General features: G+C 47.9%; 1 protein-coding gene across 2 annotated transcripts in view; it reads left to right on the forward strand.

The window, feature by feature from the left end:
• Window positions 1-17,108, forward strand: part of NHSL3 (NHS like 3) — a 46,282-nt gene that overhangs the window by 11,009 nt on the left and 18,165 nt on the right. The window contains exon 1 of one of the 2 annotated variants that reach the window (XM_069068122.1): window positions 4,698-4,829. The exons of the other annotated variant lie outside the window; for it this stretch is intronic. Coding sequence (XP_068924223.1) covers window positions 4,739-4,829 — 91 coding nt within the window. The 5' untranslated portion in view covers window positions 4,698-4,738. Of the gene's footprint in view, window positions 1-4,697; window positions 4,830-17,108 lie in introns of those variants that run through there. 2 annotated transcript variants of the gene reach the window in all.

Consider the following 17,108-nt stretch of genomic DNA (forward strand, 5'->3'; position numbering starts at 1 on the left):
CCTGCAATGTTCAATTCATTCAATTCAATAAACATTTTGTAAGCACCTACTATGTGTCAGTCATTGTGCTAGGTGTTGGGGATTTACCTCAAAGGGTAGTTGTAAGAATAAAACAAAATAATGTCAGTTAGGTGTTTGGAAAACTTTAAAGTGCAATGTAAAGATAGGTTATTAGTGTTGATTCTGCTGTTGTTGTATATAGTCAAGCCACAAGCATTAAGGACCTACTATGTGCCAGACACAGTGTTAGAAACTATAGGGTTTCCCATCCTGTGATGGAAGGAGGCCAATGACCTTCCCCCCTGACCTCCTGCTCCCCTTAATTCCTCCCCTTAATATTGTCAGCTCAGCCTCTTAGGTTCAAGGGTCCAGTCCCTTGAACTCTGGATTCCTGATCTCTTTTCCACAGGAATGAGAGATAGGCTTCAAGTTTAGGGGGCAGAGAGACAAGGACGAATGTAGAGCAACGGGGAGAACCTTTGGCTTGAAGCAGGGAAGCATTGGTTTTTGTTGGAGTTATTCTGCCCTTTTAATAAGCTTAGTGACTCTGCTCAAGTCACCTAACTTCCCAAAGACCCAATTTCCTTTTCTGTAAAATGGGGATACTACTCCCATTCCCTTCCTCATCAGGGATATTTTGGGGAAAACCCAAATGGCTGGGTATGTAGATCTAGATGTGGAAGAGACCTTAGAGGTCTTCTGGTCCAGCTCCCTTGTTTTATAGATGAGGAAACTGAGGCTCAAGGTGACATGTTCAAGGTCACATTAGAGACAAGGTTTGAAACCAGGACTTTGGATTCCCAGAGTCAGTGCTTTGTATATATGCAGTACTACACTGCCTCCAACCTTTGTAATCCTTTTCATACTAGTAAAGAGTTTTTATTAGTATTATAATTTCCCCTAGTCTTGAGTGTGGGGGAAGGGGGAGAGGGAGGACATTGTATAAGGAACACAGAGAAATGTGTTTGCTCAGGAAGGGCTTTTGAAACCCTTTGTGCATGCCCATTCAAACATTTGCTAAGCCCTTGCTGTTTGCCAGACCCTTTGGCATTATGGGGAAGACTAAGAAGACAAAGGCTTAGCCCTTGCCCTCAGGGAGCACTCAGTCTAGTTGGGGATGGGAGATCTCATCAACACTGATGAATAGAATACGGTAAGTATTAGAACTTGAAGAGGACATCAGAAGAGTGTGAAGCGCTGTGAGATCACAACAGGGTCAGGTGGCTCAAAACCAAAACAACTGTAAGGAATCCTGAGCCAGATGTTTATATACACGTGTTTGTTCATGAGTGGGTGCTGCATGTTTGTGGAGGGCATGGGGGGAAAGTTTAGTCCAGTTGGAGAGATCCTGGTGGGCAGTTGTTGCTCTGAAATGAAGGTTAAAATTAAGTCACAGGTTCTAAAATGAGGAAGGGGGGTGATTATTGTTCACATGGGAGAAGATGAGGAGATGGAAAGAGCTCTTGGGATCATGTAGGTTGGTGTTCTTTTTGGGGTTTTGGCACCTAATTAGCTATGTGGCCTCTCTGTGCCTCAATCTCCCTATCTGAAAATGAAGGAGTTGGACCAGATCTTTCCTTAAGATTTCTTCTAGCTCTAACATTCTGTAAGTCACTGCTCTAGAACATTGGGGATTAGAACTTGAAGCTCTGGATCTGGGGAAAGGAAGGGCTCTGGAACATGGGGAAGAAGGCAATTATGGTTAGTAGTGGGGGATATTGGGGACCTGCCCTAGAATGGGAAAAGTAGGGGAAAGTGAGGCGATGGAGGGGAAAGGACAATCACTGCTCTGGAGGTTTGGGATGTGTGTGAAAAGTGCCAAACTTGGGAATTTCTAGCTTCTCTGTTACTAGAAAAATCTCATCAAGACAAAAAGCTTGTATAAAGTAGTTATGTGCCAGACACTGTGCTAAGGTACAAATAAAAGCAAAAAGAGATAGCTCCTGTTTTCAATTGTAATGGGGGAAACCCTTCACATCCAAAGGAGCTAACTCATTATGTCTTCCTGAGAAGATGCTGTAGTTAGGAAGGAGTAGAATAGGGGGCCAGGGACTGGGGTTGCACTTGTCTCATTGTGGTAAAGGATGGCAGGCAAATGAAGGTTGGAATCTGCTGCCTTGGGCCCCCAACTCTTCCCTCTTCCCTGGGCCTGGGATAATGGCCACCACTGGCCAAACCACTGCCTTATGGGAGTGGCCACCTATCATCTAGGGGTGGGAGGGGTTACCCAGGCTGTATCAGACTTCCTGTGCATACCTGGACTAGATCTGGGGAAGAGAGCCTCCCTAGAGGGCCCCCCATTCCAGCTCAAAGCCATCTCAGCTGCTCTGGTCACATGCTGAGTAAACCCCATGTGAAAGAGCATTGTACCCCTTGGGGGTGGGGTGTGGAGGTGGGAGGTGCTGCAATCACCCACATGGTATCTTGGCTTAGGTGGATGCCCGCCTAGGATGGGGAGGCAAGCTCTCTAATCACAGAAGGAGGAGAATCCTAGGTTATCTATCCCTGAGCAGATTGTCTGTCTCACTCTGTGAAGACACAGACCCCACTTTATAGAGCAGCTGCTGAAGTTTTTGAATCCCGACCTCAGAGGTCATCTAATCCAAAGCCGGCCTGAATTCCCAGAATCCCTTCAATAGTCTCCTATTCACCCAGTCTCTGCACATTCAGTTCAGTACAAGGAGGAGTGCTGAGGACCTGGGTTCCAGTCTTCTGTCCTGTTCCTTGGCTGACCTTGGGCAAGGTTTCAGTTTCCCTATCTATAAAAGGTGGGAGTTGGGCTTAGGTAAGCTCTAAGGTCTCTTCTGGTCAGCTCTGAATGCTGTGATGACTGATTCTTATGGTGGCCTGCTGCACCCTGGTACAGACAGGCCTTTGGTTTCCCCTTATTTTGTGTGTTAGTTTTATTTCTGTAGATGGAAGGTTTGAAAAATGAGCTGTTTGTCAATCAGTGGATTTGTGCTGAGTGCCTCCTTTGTGCCCAGCCCTGACATGGGGATGAGGGGGGAAGGGATCAAGATACTCACTAGCTCTGTCCCCTGTGAAGTTTTTCTGTTTAGGGAATTTCTTCGAGCCCACCCTGACACACCAACAGAGGCAGTAAAAGGGAGGGCTGAAGATGGAAACTGGGGAGGAGAAAAGTGTCTGTGTCCTTGGAGTTTTCACATGGTAGGTTTGCTTAAAATGGAGCCCACTAACACCTACAGAGTCAGTCAATGAGCAGTTATTAAGTGCCTGCTGTATGCCAAGCGCTGTGGCATTTGCTGGGGGATACAAAAGAGGCAGAGGATAGTTGCTGCCTTCAAGGAGCTTACGCTCTAATGGAGTAAAGGTCTTTATGGAGTGTGGTCCTTTTCCCTGGTATTTTAGTGTCTTCCAGGTTCCCAACCTGACTAGATGGCACCAATCATCAATAACCCTTAACTCTTTCCACAGGGATCTACAAGCATCTTAGACCAGACCTCTTTTCTTGAGATAGATTGACTTGAGTAGCTTCTAACTCTGAGCTGTTGCCACTTTCCTCCTCCCCACTCCATTTCCTTGCTCTCCAGCTTCCTGTTCATATATGGAAGCTGAGGTATTACTCCCTTTTAGGGTTCTCATTGAGGTGCCATAGGATCGTAGGAATTTAGTATTAGAAAGAATCTTTGAGATTATTTAGCCCATCTTCCATCTTACAGATGGGTAAACTGAGGCCCAATAGAAGGGAAGGAACTTGCCCAAAGTCAGGAGTAGTAATTATTAGAACCTAGGATTTCTGACTCCAAATCTGGGGGGGAGGGTGCTGAGAGAAGCTTTGAAGATAGCTGAGCCTGGAAACAGTCTGTGGGTAGAGAACTTGCCTCCTTGGAGTCAGTCAAATAAACATACTTAATGGAAAGAATGCTAGTCTTTGTCTGAAGACCCATAGTTGAATCCTAGCTCTTTTCCTGAACACCTGTAGGACTGTATGCATGATACTATGGCATCTTTCCAGGCCTCAGTATTTCTCTCTGTAAACTGGGGTCAGACTTGCTTGCAGATCATAGAAACAGGGAATGTTAGAGCTGATAAGAGGCCTTAGGGATCAAATAACGTGAATAACGCCCTCACTTTATATATGGGGAGACTGAGGCCTGTACAGAAGAAATGACTTTAATATAATAATAATAACACTAATTTTAGCTCCCATTTCTGTCTCGCTTATGGCTGATATGGTACAATGGAAGGAAGGCTGGGATTTAAGAGGACTTGGGTTCAAATCCCAACTCTTCTGCTTACTACTTTTAAGGTCTTCTTTGGAGCTAAATCTGATTTATGAATTCCTGTAAAGAAGGGACTGCCCATTAGCCCCATTTTACAGATGAGAAAGCCAAGGATCTGCATTCCGTCTACCTGTCATTTCTCCAACCCGGTAGGAGTGTGCTAGTCCTAAGGCTCTGCCTAGCAGGAACAGTCGCGACCTCCTCTTCCCAGGAGCCTCCAGGCTTGCCTAGCTTTGGGAGGAGGGCCAGAGGTAGGCGTCCCAGTGGGGGCGGGGGAGAGCCCGCATACGGGAGAGCGTCCCGCCCCTCGCCTCCCCTGCGAGGCCCCGCCCCTCCCGGGCGTGCCCATTGGCTGCAGGGACGGTGGCGGCCGGAGCTGCCGGAGCGCGCGGGGGCCTGAGCGCGCGCCAGCCCCACGCTATGTAGCGCGCGCCCCCTCCCCCGCCCACTCCCATCCCCATCCCCGCCCCCGCCCCCCAGGGACCCTGCGCGCCATGGGGAACTCCCACCACAAGAGGAAGCCCCCCAGCAGCCGGACCCGCAGCTTCTGGCATTTCGGGCGCCGTCGGGGGAGGCAGGGAACAGGTAGGCGGGGGCGGGGGCGCTGAGGGGAGGGGGATGGGAATGGGCGGGGGAGGGGGAATCGTGGGGCCGTGGGGCCGGTACCTTGGGTCCCTCTCCCTACCCCTGGCCATGTACACGGGGACCCTGCTGCATGCTCACACATGTGTCTTCACCCGTGCACACGGCTACATGCAAAGGACATATATGAATGCACCTTCTGGTACACCTTCACACAGTGGCATAGCCTTTGAGAAAGTTACCCAAACGGGCAGTGATACATGCTTACACATGAGTGTGGATGTATGGATATATAGTTACACAGCCTGCCTCAATGCTGCCGTGGATATCCACACAGTTAGAAACAGGACGGGGATACATGTTTACCCATGGATGTGTACACAGTGACACATCGTCATAAATCACACTCAGCCACACACGAATTATTCCTAGGGACACAGTTATGTCTTGTGTAATTGTGCCCCTCTCCATCGGGGCATATAAGTATAGAAGATGGGGATCTATATTCACATGCACAGGCACATAGTTACACATGGCATGTGTGTACATGCTTGCACACAGATATGTAAGAACGGACACATGGCTATTATACAGATGTCCACAATCACTCTTGTTATGGTTGTACAGATGCCCGCATAGATTTGCAGCTGTGGATGCAGACACATGCTTACCCAGGCATACCGTTCCCTTCAGCAAACATTAATCACCCACTGTGTGCAGAACACTGGTTCATACTTACATGTACTCACAATTACATATGTCAGCACAGCTAGACAATCACACAGACTCACATTGTCATATACAGACGCTGAGTTATATACAGACACAGCCTTACACTGTTTTACACAGTGGCTGACATACACTCACACTTGTTCTTCTGTCCCACCCTGCAGACCCCAGAGGGCAGAAAGTTGACTGGAGGGAGGGAGAGAGACAAAAGAAGGGAGCTTGAGACAGAAACTGAAGGCTGGAGGCTCAGGGCTGGCTCCATCTGACCACATCAGCCATCTGACTGGTTCTCTGGGGTGCCCTCCCCCCACTGCCAAGGGTCTAGGCCCCTCCCTCATCTATCCCCCCCCTTTTCAATTCAGTCACCCAGCTGGAACAGCCTGGGCCCCAGTCTGTGTTGGGATCTGCTTGAAAGGTTGTATTTCAACCCCAGGGGTGGGGGAGGGTCCCCTGAGGCTGGGCAACAGGATTCCTGGCTTCCCCCTCTAGTTCCCTCAGTGCTGGGAGAACTGTAACACGAACTGGGATTGATATATGTGTGTGTGTGTGTGTGTGTGGGAGAGGACATCAGAGAGATAGATAGGGGGAGGGAGGAGGTACAGCCTCCCCCTCTCCTCACATCCCCTCCCACTGGGGAGCTGCCTGGTCAGGTGGAAATCATTGGGCTATTTCCTAGGCAGAGAACCCAATGGGGAGGATTGTGGGTGAGGGGGCAGGGGAAGCTGTTGCCCTTTTCCCCTGGTCCTTTGGATTCATAAACTATCCAAATTCATAGACTCTCTGAACTTGGTGGGCTCTTTGGGACTATCAGGTACCAACCCCCTCTGTTTACAGATGTGGAAACTAAGGCCTACAGCTGGAAAGGAATGTACCCAAGGTTGTTTGTTCCAGTCTGGGTACAGGGGATGTAGTTTTCTGCACTTTCCTTGGAGAGAGAATGGGTACCTTCTAGAGGTTTGTGATCAGATTGTGATCCTGGGCAAGTCCCTTTTCTTTTCTGAGCCTCAGTTTTGGCATCTGTAAAATGAAGACATTGGACTAGATGGTTTCTAATGTAAAAACTTAACATTTCTGTGAGGGAGGGTTGAATGCCTTCCTACCTAAAACTTTGCCCAGGGAAGTCTTGGGGAAGAGGATCCTGGGATTCTGGTCACTTCTGCCCAGCATCCCTACTATATCCTTTACATCCTCCCAGTTGAGAAATCAAGTCAATTCCCCTTCTTTCTCTTTTCTTCTCCTTCTAGAGCCATGCAGGGAAGGCAAATATAGCATGGAGAAATGACTTTCCTCCCTTGTATTTATAATCCTGCTGACCTGGATGGGATAAGTGCTTAGGGATCTTCTCTGCTGAGGAACTTTTGTGCTTTCCCTGGGGGTGGCTGGAGGGTATCTGAGAAGAAAACATAGTCTTTATCTTCAGGTTAACTAACAGGTTAGTTGAAGAGACAAGATAGATGTGGTTGTAGAGATCACATTTCCAGACAACAAATAAGGTGATATGGAAAAAGTGACCCTTTTTTCTACTGTCCAACCCCTAGCTAGACTTGTGTGAGAAGGAATTCAGAAAGGTTAATGAGAGAAGACTTCATAGAGATGAATCTGAAGGAACTGTGGGCCTTCATTTGTCATAGAGCAGCATGCATGTACCACTGCAAAGAGGATGGATTTGGAGCAAGATAGACTGTTGGAAAACTGCTTCCAATGCTCACCACCAGACTTACCCCTGGTAATTTTTTCTTACTTGGAATATCAATTTCCTCATCTGTTAAGTAAGGGGGTTAGAATACATGATCCCCAAAGTCCTTTGAGCTCTTAAGTCCCATTATCCTTTGGGGAAAACCGGGGGAGAACATTCTAGGTGAGAAGAGAAGCACAGGGGTGGGAAGGAGCCTAGCATGATGGAGGAGGGGAAGGACAAAGAAATAAGCCTGGATGGAGCCTAGGATGCTTTTGAAGGAGGAGGGGATTAGGTGAGGTCAACTGAGGAGGTTTTAAGGAGTGACCAGAGATGCAGGTACCATCACAAGATATAGAGTTAGAAGAAGGTCATTCATTTCATCTCCAAGGGAAAGTCACATCTAACTTCAGCCTCAGTTTTCTTTTGGCATAGAGATTTCACATGACTATGCACATTTTCATAGTCTTCTAACGGGGCTTGGGTTGAGAAATTTGGGCCTGATTTGTGCAGGCAATTGGGAGTCAACATAGGTGTTTTTTGTGGGTTTTTTTGTGTTTTGTTTTTGTTTTTTAGGTAAGGGAATGTTGGATCTAAGCCGATTTTTTAAAAGGAAGATCCCTTGACCATGTCCATGTTGGAAGGAAGAGACTGGACACTAGGAGACTGAAAGTAGCCTTGACATGCATAAAGTCATGTGATATCTTTGCCACAATGAAACTGAGGCCGAGAAAGTTGGTTGTAACTTCCCCTTGGAGATGAACTGGATGAACTTCTTCTGACTCTAAATCTTGTGATGGCACCTGCATCTTTAGTCACCCCTTGTTCAGAAACAAGATTTAGAGCTGGCAGAACTATTAAAATAGTTCAGATGAGAGATGGTGGGGACTTGGGCTAAGGTAGGAATGGACCACAGAATTGGAAAGGAGAGATATTGGAAAGGAGAAATTAACCAGCAGTTCATGTAGTATGGTGGAAAAAATGATGGATTTTCAGGTGGATAATCTAGATTTGAATTTAGGCTCTGCAACTTGGGTGACCTTTGGCAAGACGTTTAATCTCTCTGCCTCAGTTTTCTAATCTGAAAAATGATGGTGCTGGACTAGATTGCCTCTAAGGTCCTTTCCAGCCCTAAATCTGTGATCTTTATATTTAGATGATGGGAGCGAGGGAGAGGAGGAGTTGAGGGGACTCCAGGTGTTTTGGAGGATGGTTGTACCATTGACAGAAATGCCAAAGTCGAAAACAGGTTTAGGGGGTAATAAAGAGTTTGGCTTTGAAAGAGCTGAGTTTGTGGCCCTGAGAGCACACTCACAAGGAGATGTCCTGGAAGTTGTTGGAGGTATGGTTTAAGATTTGGGAGATATCTGTATACTCAAGAGGTGATAATTTTTTTGGTTAAGGACTGGTTCATCCTGAGCGATGGTAGATGGAGAGAAGAAGGTCAAGGGCTTAGTGGTGAGCAATGGCCGAAGCTGGAGGTTGGTGCTGGGGCAAGGTTGGAGAGGCTTTCTGGAAGGAGGGATGTTCAAGTGTCATGATCAGTTGGTTCCTCGAGAGTAGAGACACTGCTTCTAACATAAATCCTTTCTGTAGGTTTAAAGAACCGTTTCATTGTCTTTTTAAATAAGGGACAACCCTGTGATATTGATATTTGTCACCTCATTTTACACTTTGAGAGCCTGAGTGACTTGATTTCAATCCTGTGGCTAGTGAAAAAGAAAGAATTGGAATCCAGGTCTCCTGACTGCAGATTCAGTGATCTCTTCCGAAACCATGCTGCCTCTTTTAATAGACTCCAGTAGATTGGTAATTTCATTGAAATAGTGCTTCTTTACATAATAACTGCTTAACAAGAATGTATTAATTTGAATCGAGTCTCTGAGCCTTAGTTTTCCTATTAGTAGAGTGGGTGGGGAGGGCTGGATTAATGCTCTATAAAGTTTCTTACAGCAGTAAATCCTATGACTTGGAGTCATATCCCATTACTGAAATTTATAGCTGTATTGATCCTGGGTAAGTCACTTAACTCAGTTTCCTCATTTGTAAAATGAGAGTTGAATTTGATGGTCTTTGAAATTGAAAAGTGTGGGGAGGCTAGTCTAGATTTAACTTGGAAGACTTCCCAGGTTTTTGGGACTAGCTTTGCTCCCTCCTCCTTGGCCAGCTGGGCCAGAAGTAAAGGTAGAAAGGCTTGAGCCTTCTCTGGGACAGAATCTGGGGGTGGAAGTGGCTGTGCGTGGGGTGCCTGGGCAGGTGTCTCTGTGGGGGAGAGATGGGATGGGATCTCTTTATGTTTGTTCTCAGCTCCATGGAAACACTGCTCAAACTGTAGCCTAGGAATTTGCATTTGGGCAGGTCTGGGTGGGGACTGGAGGGAAGGGAAAGGCTATGACACCCCCAGCCCCCATCAGTGTGTATATATGTGTGTGTGTCTGTGTGTGTTGGGGGTGAGGAGAGGAAGGCTGTGCAAGGGTTTTGGGGAAGAAGTCAAAGGTCCAGCTCCTACTTGGAGAAGCTTAGGGCTGCTCTGAGCAGGCTGGGAATTCTGTCCCCAAGGAGGGGGTGGAGTGGGGAGCATTGTAAGAAGTACTGTATGTTGTCCGTCAGGTGCTGGCAGGATTCAAGGGAAGAGACACCCTGCACTGCCCCTGGGCTTGCTTTCCATTCAGTGGGGCCTGTTTTAGGTTGGCTAATATTCCTAGTACATCTTGAGGATCACACAGGTGTAGAGCCTCCCTCCTGGCTCCTTTGGGTAGGAAAAAATTAGTCAAGTCTTTTTCATCTTCCCCGACTGGGAGATGGAATAGGGAGGGGACCATAATAGCTCATATCTATAGCATAAAAAAGAATTTTAAAAGTGTTCTTTAAAAAAAAAATCTCACTTCCCAGTGACCCCCTGTACACCTCCACCCCTTGCCCTGCCCCACTCTCTAAGAGAGCTCCATCTTTTGAAAAAAGTGCAAATAAGCGAAACAAATCAACATGTTGGTAATATATGTCTCATTCTGTACCTGTTAGTCTATCACCTCTCCTGCCTTATGGTAAGGCACCCCATGTTTTAAAGTAGGCATTGTGAATTATGATCAAGTGCTTGCCCAAGGTCACACATCTGGTAAACCATGGAACTGGGGCTCAGATCCTCATTCTGCTTTGATTTTAGGCCTTAGCTGGGAAACAGTGATGGCTGCTGCCTGTTTTCGACGTATAATTCCTGATTCCCCCTCTCTTCCTTCTTTGCCCCTTCCTACTTACCCTTACCCTCCTCCCTGATTCCTCTTCTTCTGACTTCAAATCCAGTGTTATTACTTACCACAATAAACCATCAGGCCCTTTTCCCAGTCATCCTACTGGGTGGGTGAAACCCAGAGAGGTAGAGAGACTTGTTTGAGGTGGGGGATACAGTGGGTGCCAGGCCCAGAATGACCTGGCTCACACAAGCTAAAGTAGATTTGCCCTGGTAGGGGGAGTGATAGGACCTGGTTGGGTGAATCTGATTGGGCTTAGGGATTTTGGTGGGGAGTGGCCTGTAAAGCTGCTGCCTGTGTAGTCTTGTTTATTCATTCCCCATCTCCCCTCCCCCTTGAAAACTGGAAGATTCCTCCTTTTTCTTGTCTGAGCTCCTGCGATAAGGAAAGGCCCTTGAAACTTCCTTGAACAGAGAGGCCTCTGGTGGGGCCTGGGGTGGGGAGGAAAGTCCTTGATTATATTAAAAGTCCCCACTAAAGACCCAGAGGGTCTTCCCAATAAGGCTTCTTTGTTCAAGCATCCAGTTTTTCCTGGCCCCTGGTCCAGTTGGCAAGCATATACTAAGTACATCTTATGTGCCAGGGCATTGTGTGAATCCCAGCCTCTTCCTCATTCTCAGTGTACCTGAAGGATAAGATCATGGGGTTAAGTACAGACCTTTTCTATGGGAAGTCAGGATGGGCTGGAGAAAGAGTTAGAGAATCTCTCTATTGAGAGCTGGAAGGAACCCTGAAAGTCATCAGTCAGATGATCAACAAGTGCTATCAGCACTGACTGTGTGCCAGGTACCACACTAAATGCTGGGGATACCGAGAAAGGCAGGCGTTCTTTGTCATCCGAAGCTGGCAGTCAGATAGGAGAGACGGCCTGTTAGTAACTAGGTACATACAAGACAGAGTAAAGGGAAGGTGGCAGGTGGGCATCTAGGTGGTTCAGTGGATACAGTGAAGGTCCTGAAGTTGGGAAGACCGATCTTCCTGAGTTCAGATCTGACTCCAGACGCCTATATGACCCTGGGAAAGTCACTTTACCCTGTTTGCGTCAGTTTCCTCATCTGTAAAATGAGCTGGAGAAAGAAATGGCAAAACTCTCCAATATCTCTGCCAAGGTCATCTCAAATGGGGTCATGAAGAGTCAGACATGAGTGAAAATGAATAAACAACAAATATATGAGAGGGAAGGGCACTGGCAGCTGGAGGCTGGCAAAGGCCTCCAGTGGAAGGTGGAATTGCCATTGAGTCTTGAAAGAAGCCAGGGAAGCTGGGAGGCAGAGTTGAGGAGGGAGAACATTCCGGGCATGGACGGCATCAGTCAGGACAGAGGCACAGAAATTAGATTGTTCGAGGTATAGCAAATAGGTCAGTATAGCTAGATCAGAGAGAGGCCTAAAGTGGGAGTGTAAGAAGGGGCCAGCTTCTGAAGAGCTTTAAGGAATGACAGCCAGAGGACTTTATATTGGATCTTGGAGGAATGAGGAGCTGATGGAGCTAATGAAGCAAGGGTGGCCCCTGGCATAATCAGATCTGTGCTTTAGGAACATGACTTTGATAGCTGAGTGGAAGCCGAGTTGTAATGGGTGGAGAAGTGAGGCAGAGAGATCACTTAGAAGACAAGGCAGGTGAGGTGATGGAGGCCAGAATTGGGATTAGAGAGAAGGGAGTGGATTGGAGAGATCTGGTAAAGGTAGAAAAAGCTTTGTGGATATGAGGATGTGGGGGAGTGGGGAGCATGACAGTTGAAGAGTTGGATTTGATACAAGCTGTGATCTGGGTGACTGGAGGATGGTGGGCCATGAACCTTAAGAGGAAAGAGTCTGGGCTTGAACGGAGGAGATCGTGGCTTTTGTTTTGGACGTGTTGACTCTTAGATGCCTACAAGTTTATCTAGTCCAGTGGTTCTCAAAGTCTGGTGGGGGGCCCCTCCTTTTATGGGGCCTGCAAGATCAAAACTATCTTCAAAATCATCCTAAAATGTTTTGTTTTATAATATGATAGATATCAGTAGATATAATCCATGTAAGCAAAAGCTCTTTAGGGGGGTCTTTGCTAAATTTTAAGAGTGAATAAGGGTCCTGAGATCAAAAAGTGTGAACACTGCTGGTCTAGTCTGATTCCTCTTTTTTGTGGGGTCAGATCTGGATCTGTGATTCCATTGGTTTAGGGAAGTGGGCAGTGACTGGGTAAGAGAGACCTGGGCTCCGTCTCATACAAAACTGGCTGAGTGACCCTGGATAGGTCCCTTAACCTCTCCTAGTGCCCCAGGCACAGTTCTATAAGACCATAGAATGCAGAGTAAGTGTAGGTCAGCTTTGGTGTAGGGGAATTTTTTTTTTAAGCAATTGGGGTTAAGTAACTTGCTCAAGGTTACAGGCCAGTTATTTTGTGTGGGTGTTAAGTATCTGAGGCCGGAATGATCCTGGGTCTCCCGACTCCTGGCCAGTGCTCTTACTCACTGTGCCACCTGGCCACCCTTGTAGGGGAATTTCTTAATTGAGGGGTGGGGAAGGGAAAGGAATAAACGTTTATATAACACCTGCTGTGTGCTAGGCTCAGTGCTAATCGGTTACATATATGATCTCATTTTATCCTCACAACAACCTGGGAGATAGGTGCTGTTATTATCCCCATTGTATGTTTGAGGAAACTGAGGCAAAAAGAGTTTGTGACTTTCCCAGGGTTACTCTGAGATTGAAAATGAACAAAGGTCTTCCTGACTCCGGGCCCATGGCATCCTATCCCTCATGCCCATGGCTACCTCCAGAAATAGGCTTCCCTTTTTGCAATGAAGTTGTTCCTCCTCTCTTCATCTGCTTCCCAGGTCCTCTCAAAGTGCAAACTCCCTCTTTCTGGTGAGATCAGCTGTGGCCTTGCAGTTTATAATTTGAAGAGAGCTGCCTGTAGCATTGACAGGTCACCTGATATCCCTTACTGTTTGTTAATGGGCCCCCAAGTCCACCCAGGAGCTTCTGTCAAACCCACCTCCTCCCCCTTCAGGTATCCACAAGGCTTTTTCTGCCTTTCCAATATCTCTCCAACATACTCCCTATCCTAGTCAAATAGGCTGCTGTGTGTGGCTGAGGACCGGCCTCCCTTATAACTGATGAGAAAACTTAGTGCTGGGCTCTGGGCCTCCCTCACCGGTTTGCCTACGTGTGCAGTGTGAGGAGAGGAGGCTGTTTTTCATATCCAGGTCCTCCCACCCACTCTTTCCTCTACTCTGTAATGGTCACCATGTGTCTGGGGCCGACTTGGGAGACTTCGAGGTGCTGGTGCTCAGCCTTTATCCTGATTGTTTGTGCCCCCATTTGACTTGGAGAGCCAGGAAGCCAGGAAAGAAGGCTGGAGGAAAGAAACTCTGTCTTTTTGTGGGGGAAATCTTGCAAGCCTGGTGAGCAGGCTGACCCTCTGTGACCTTGGGCCGGCCATTTCCCTTTTTCGGACCTCAGTTTCCCCTTCTGTAAGAAGTATGGGGGAGATACCTTCCCAGCTGGTCTTTGAAAAGTCAAAAGTGTGACACCCATAAGGACTTTGTATTTTATTTCTATAATTTGGATGACTAAACCTGAGACTCAATTAGGACAGTAATTGATTATTGGATTATTGGTCTTTGTACTCTGCTGTCCTTAGCCTGAGGGGGTCCTTCAGTGGAAAAGGTTCTCCTGGGTCCTCCTAGCTTCGAGGCCCCCCCACCTCCCCCCCAGCCAATATTTACCTTAAAACCTGCTGGTCCGCTTGGCTGGGAGAGGGGGAGGGGCTGCTGTTGTTTCAGTGGGGCAGGGCTGGAAACTCCCCTGGCTTTCACTACACCGGAATGGGGTGTTTCCCCTCTCCTTGGCTTCAAACCTTCCCTTCCATCCCTTGGATCAATTGTCCAAAGGCCAATACCCCTCTCCTTTTGTCTGAGAATAGAGAGGGCCTCCCTGAGTCTGGAGGTGGGGTCTTTCTGAAGCAGGGCCAGTCCTTTCTCCAACCCCTCTTGGTCAGCCTGGGAGCGACAGGTGGGGGAGTTAGGTGGATGGGTGGGAGAGGCATTCTTTTGGGTTGGAATTTGGGTTCAGGGACTACCCCTCTCACTCCATTCTCACAGGGCTTTTCGAGACGCAGCCATCACCATTGCATGCCCTCCACTCTCCCTGTCCCTTCCTTAGGACAACTGGGGCAGATAGCTGGGCCTGGGATCCTAGGCTCCATCCTCTGCCAGGCTTCCCTCTTCTATCTTTACTATCCTAAGTAGATCTCCAGTCCTGGTGTGTGGAGAAGGCTGGGCCCTGAGGCACTGAGGAGGCAGGCTGGGAAGGAGCTGGGGGTTGAGTCCCTCCCCCCTCATTCCATTGCCCTGAGTCAGGCGGGTGCTGCCCCTGCCCCCTGTACAGGAATTGGGCAGGTTGAGACATCACCCTCAGGAGGATGTTTCCCACATCATAGAACGGCAGAGCTGGAAGGAACTGTAAAAAAACAAAAACAAAAAACCCCAAACATTAGGATATCCAGCATTGAATGAAAGCCCTGGTAAGGACCTGGAACATGAAATGATCAGTCAGGGAAATGACCTTGGGGGTGGCCTGGGCCAGTGCCCTTATTTTATGGGTGGCAAAACTTGGGACCTTGAAAAAGGAAATATCTGCCCACATTCACACAGCTCTTTATTGAGCATCCAGACTTGAAATGTATGTCTTTGGATCTCCCTGTTCTGGACTCCTTGTCCATGCAGGCAGGGGTACAGTATGTGGTGTTGTACCTGAAGTCAGGAAAGTCTGGGTTCAAATCCTGCCTCTTACCATGAATAGGTTTGTTTAATCCCATAACCTCATTCAGCCTCAGTTTTCTCATCTGTAAAATGGGGTTAATGATATCTGTCACAGACTTTAAGGCATCTGTCACATATGGATCCCATAGTGTTTTGATGAGCACTACATAAATATCAGTTGTCATTATCACTACTCCATTTCCATTACATTCCTTTTTCCCTTCATCAGCCAGGTAGGGGAGGAGTCCCCTGCCTGGGTGATGGTAGTTTTGGACAGCCTTCTCAGGACCGTGTGCAGTGCTGGGGGTCTGGGGTCTGGACAGGGTCCAATAGGCTTGTGAATGGTCTGTAAATAAGGTTTCTCTGGGGGAAGTTCCCTATTTCTTCCCTCCCAACCTTCTCCCTGGACCTAGGTCATTTGTAGACTTGCTTCCACTGGGAGTTGAGGAGGCCCTTCATCTGCAGGTCTCAAGACTGCAGGTGGGGGAGGGGGGTTGTCAGGACAACCAGATGTTATCCAAGCCCAGGCTTGGGGACTTGGCTCCAATGACATGCAGCTGTCAACTTCCAGCTGTTGTGCACCTGGGACCCCCATCCCTAGGGGTATCCAGTCTGCAGACTTCTCTCTCTAGCTTGCTTTGCTCAGCCCCTTCCCACCTCCTGCCTGTTTCCCTTGGACCCGGTGAGTGGCTCTTTTTTCTGGCTTGGGGCTGGGAAAGAGACTGAACTCTTTTCTGTTGGAGGGTGGGGAGAGGATCTGCCCAATTCCCCACCCAATGTTGGAGTCTGGGTTCCCAGGGCCTCCACTTTATAGCAGATTTCTTTCTTCCCCTCACCCAGTAGAATCCTATTGTCCCTGAGGTAACCAAAGGAATTTTAAATTTTGGCCTGGGGTGCAAGTTTTTGCCTGTTTTGAGGGAGGAGGTAGCCCCTGGTCTAAGGGGGGGAGGGGAGTAGTACAACGCAGCTCACTCAATCCTCTCTCCTCCCTCCAGAGAGACAGGGTCCTATACTTTAGGAAAAAAAAAAAAAAGAAGCCACTTCAAGAAAACCAGCAGAAGAATCTCACAAAGAAATCTAGAAAGAAAGCAGCAAATGGGCCTGGTGTTATCCGGCAGATTAAATACTTAGAGCCAGATTTCTTTTCCACACAAGGAAGCACACCTATCACTACTGGGCATCCACAGGGAAGTTGGCTTCTGGCTTCCTGGCCCCAACTCTCCTGGGGACTGTGGCAAAGCATGACAGAGGGGATGGGTCACAGAAGGGGGGCTAATGGAAGCCAGATTCAACGTTAGGAGCAAGTCAGTAGAGGAATAGACCAGGAGGTGGGTTCCTGCAGGAGGGAGTGGGGGCCAGGAGAGGGAGAAATTGGAGCCCTGAAGAACCTCCCAAAAGGCCGGTGAAGTAAAGGCTGGACATAGAAATGAATAATTAGAATCATAGTTATAGGTCTTTCCAAATGGTAGTTCATTTGAGGAAGGAAGGAGCAGAATGACTCTTATTCCACCAAGGCCCTGCCCTGCCTGGGGCTGTCCATTACATGCCATGTGTCTATGGGTGGTGTTATGGTGTGTATGTGGTGTATGGAAGTGTGTGTGGGAGTACAGGTGTGTTCATGGGAAGTGTGTGATGAATTTTTATGCTCTCAGCAATTAACCACTATGTGGTGTCAGGATAGCTTATCAGAAAGGGTTTTGGGTTCCTAGGACCTCTACTCTCTAGCAGAATTTTTCTGTCCCTCATCCAGTAGAATCCCATTGTCCCTGAGGACCCTGGTTGTAGCCTTCAGCCTGTGGCTCATTAACTGTAAGTCCTCAGGCAAATCATCTCTCCGTGTGTGTGTGTGTGTGTGTGTGTGTGTGTGTGTGTGTGTGTGTGTG

This window comes from Petaurus breviceps, unplaced genomic scaffold, assembly GCF_028583685.1.
Source record: "Petaurus breviceps papuanus isolate PSGF00001 unplaced genomic scaffold, PetGlider_PUasm1.0 90760, whole genome shotgun sequence".
Lineage (NCBI taxonomy): Eukaryota > Metazoa > Chordata > Mammalia > Diprotodontia > Petauridae > Petaurus > Petaurus breviceps.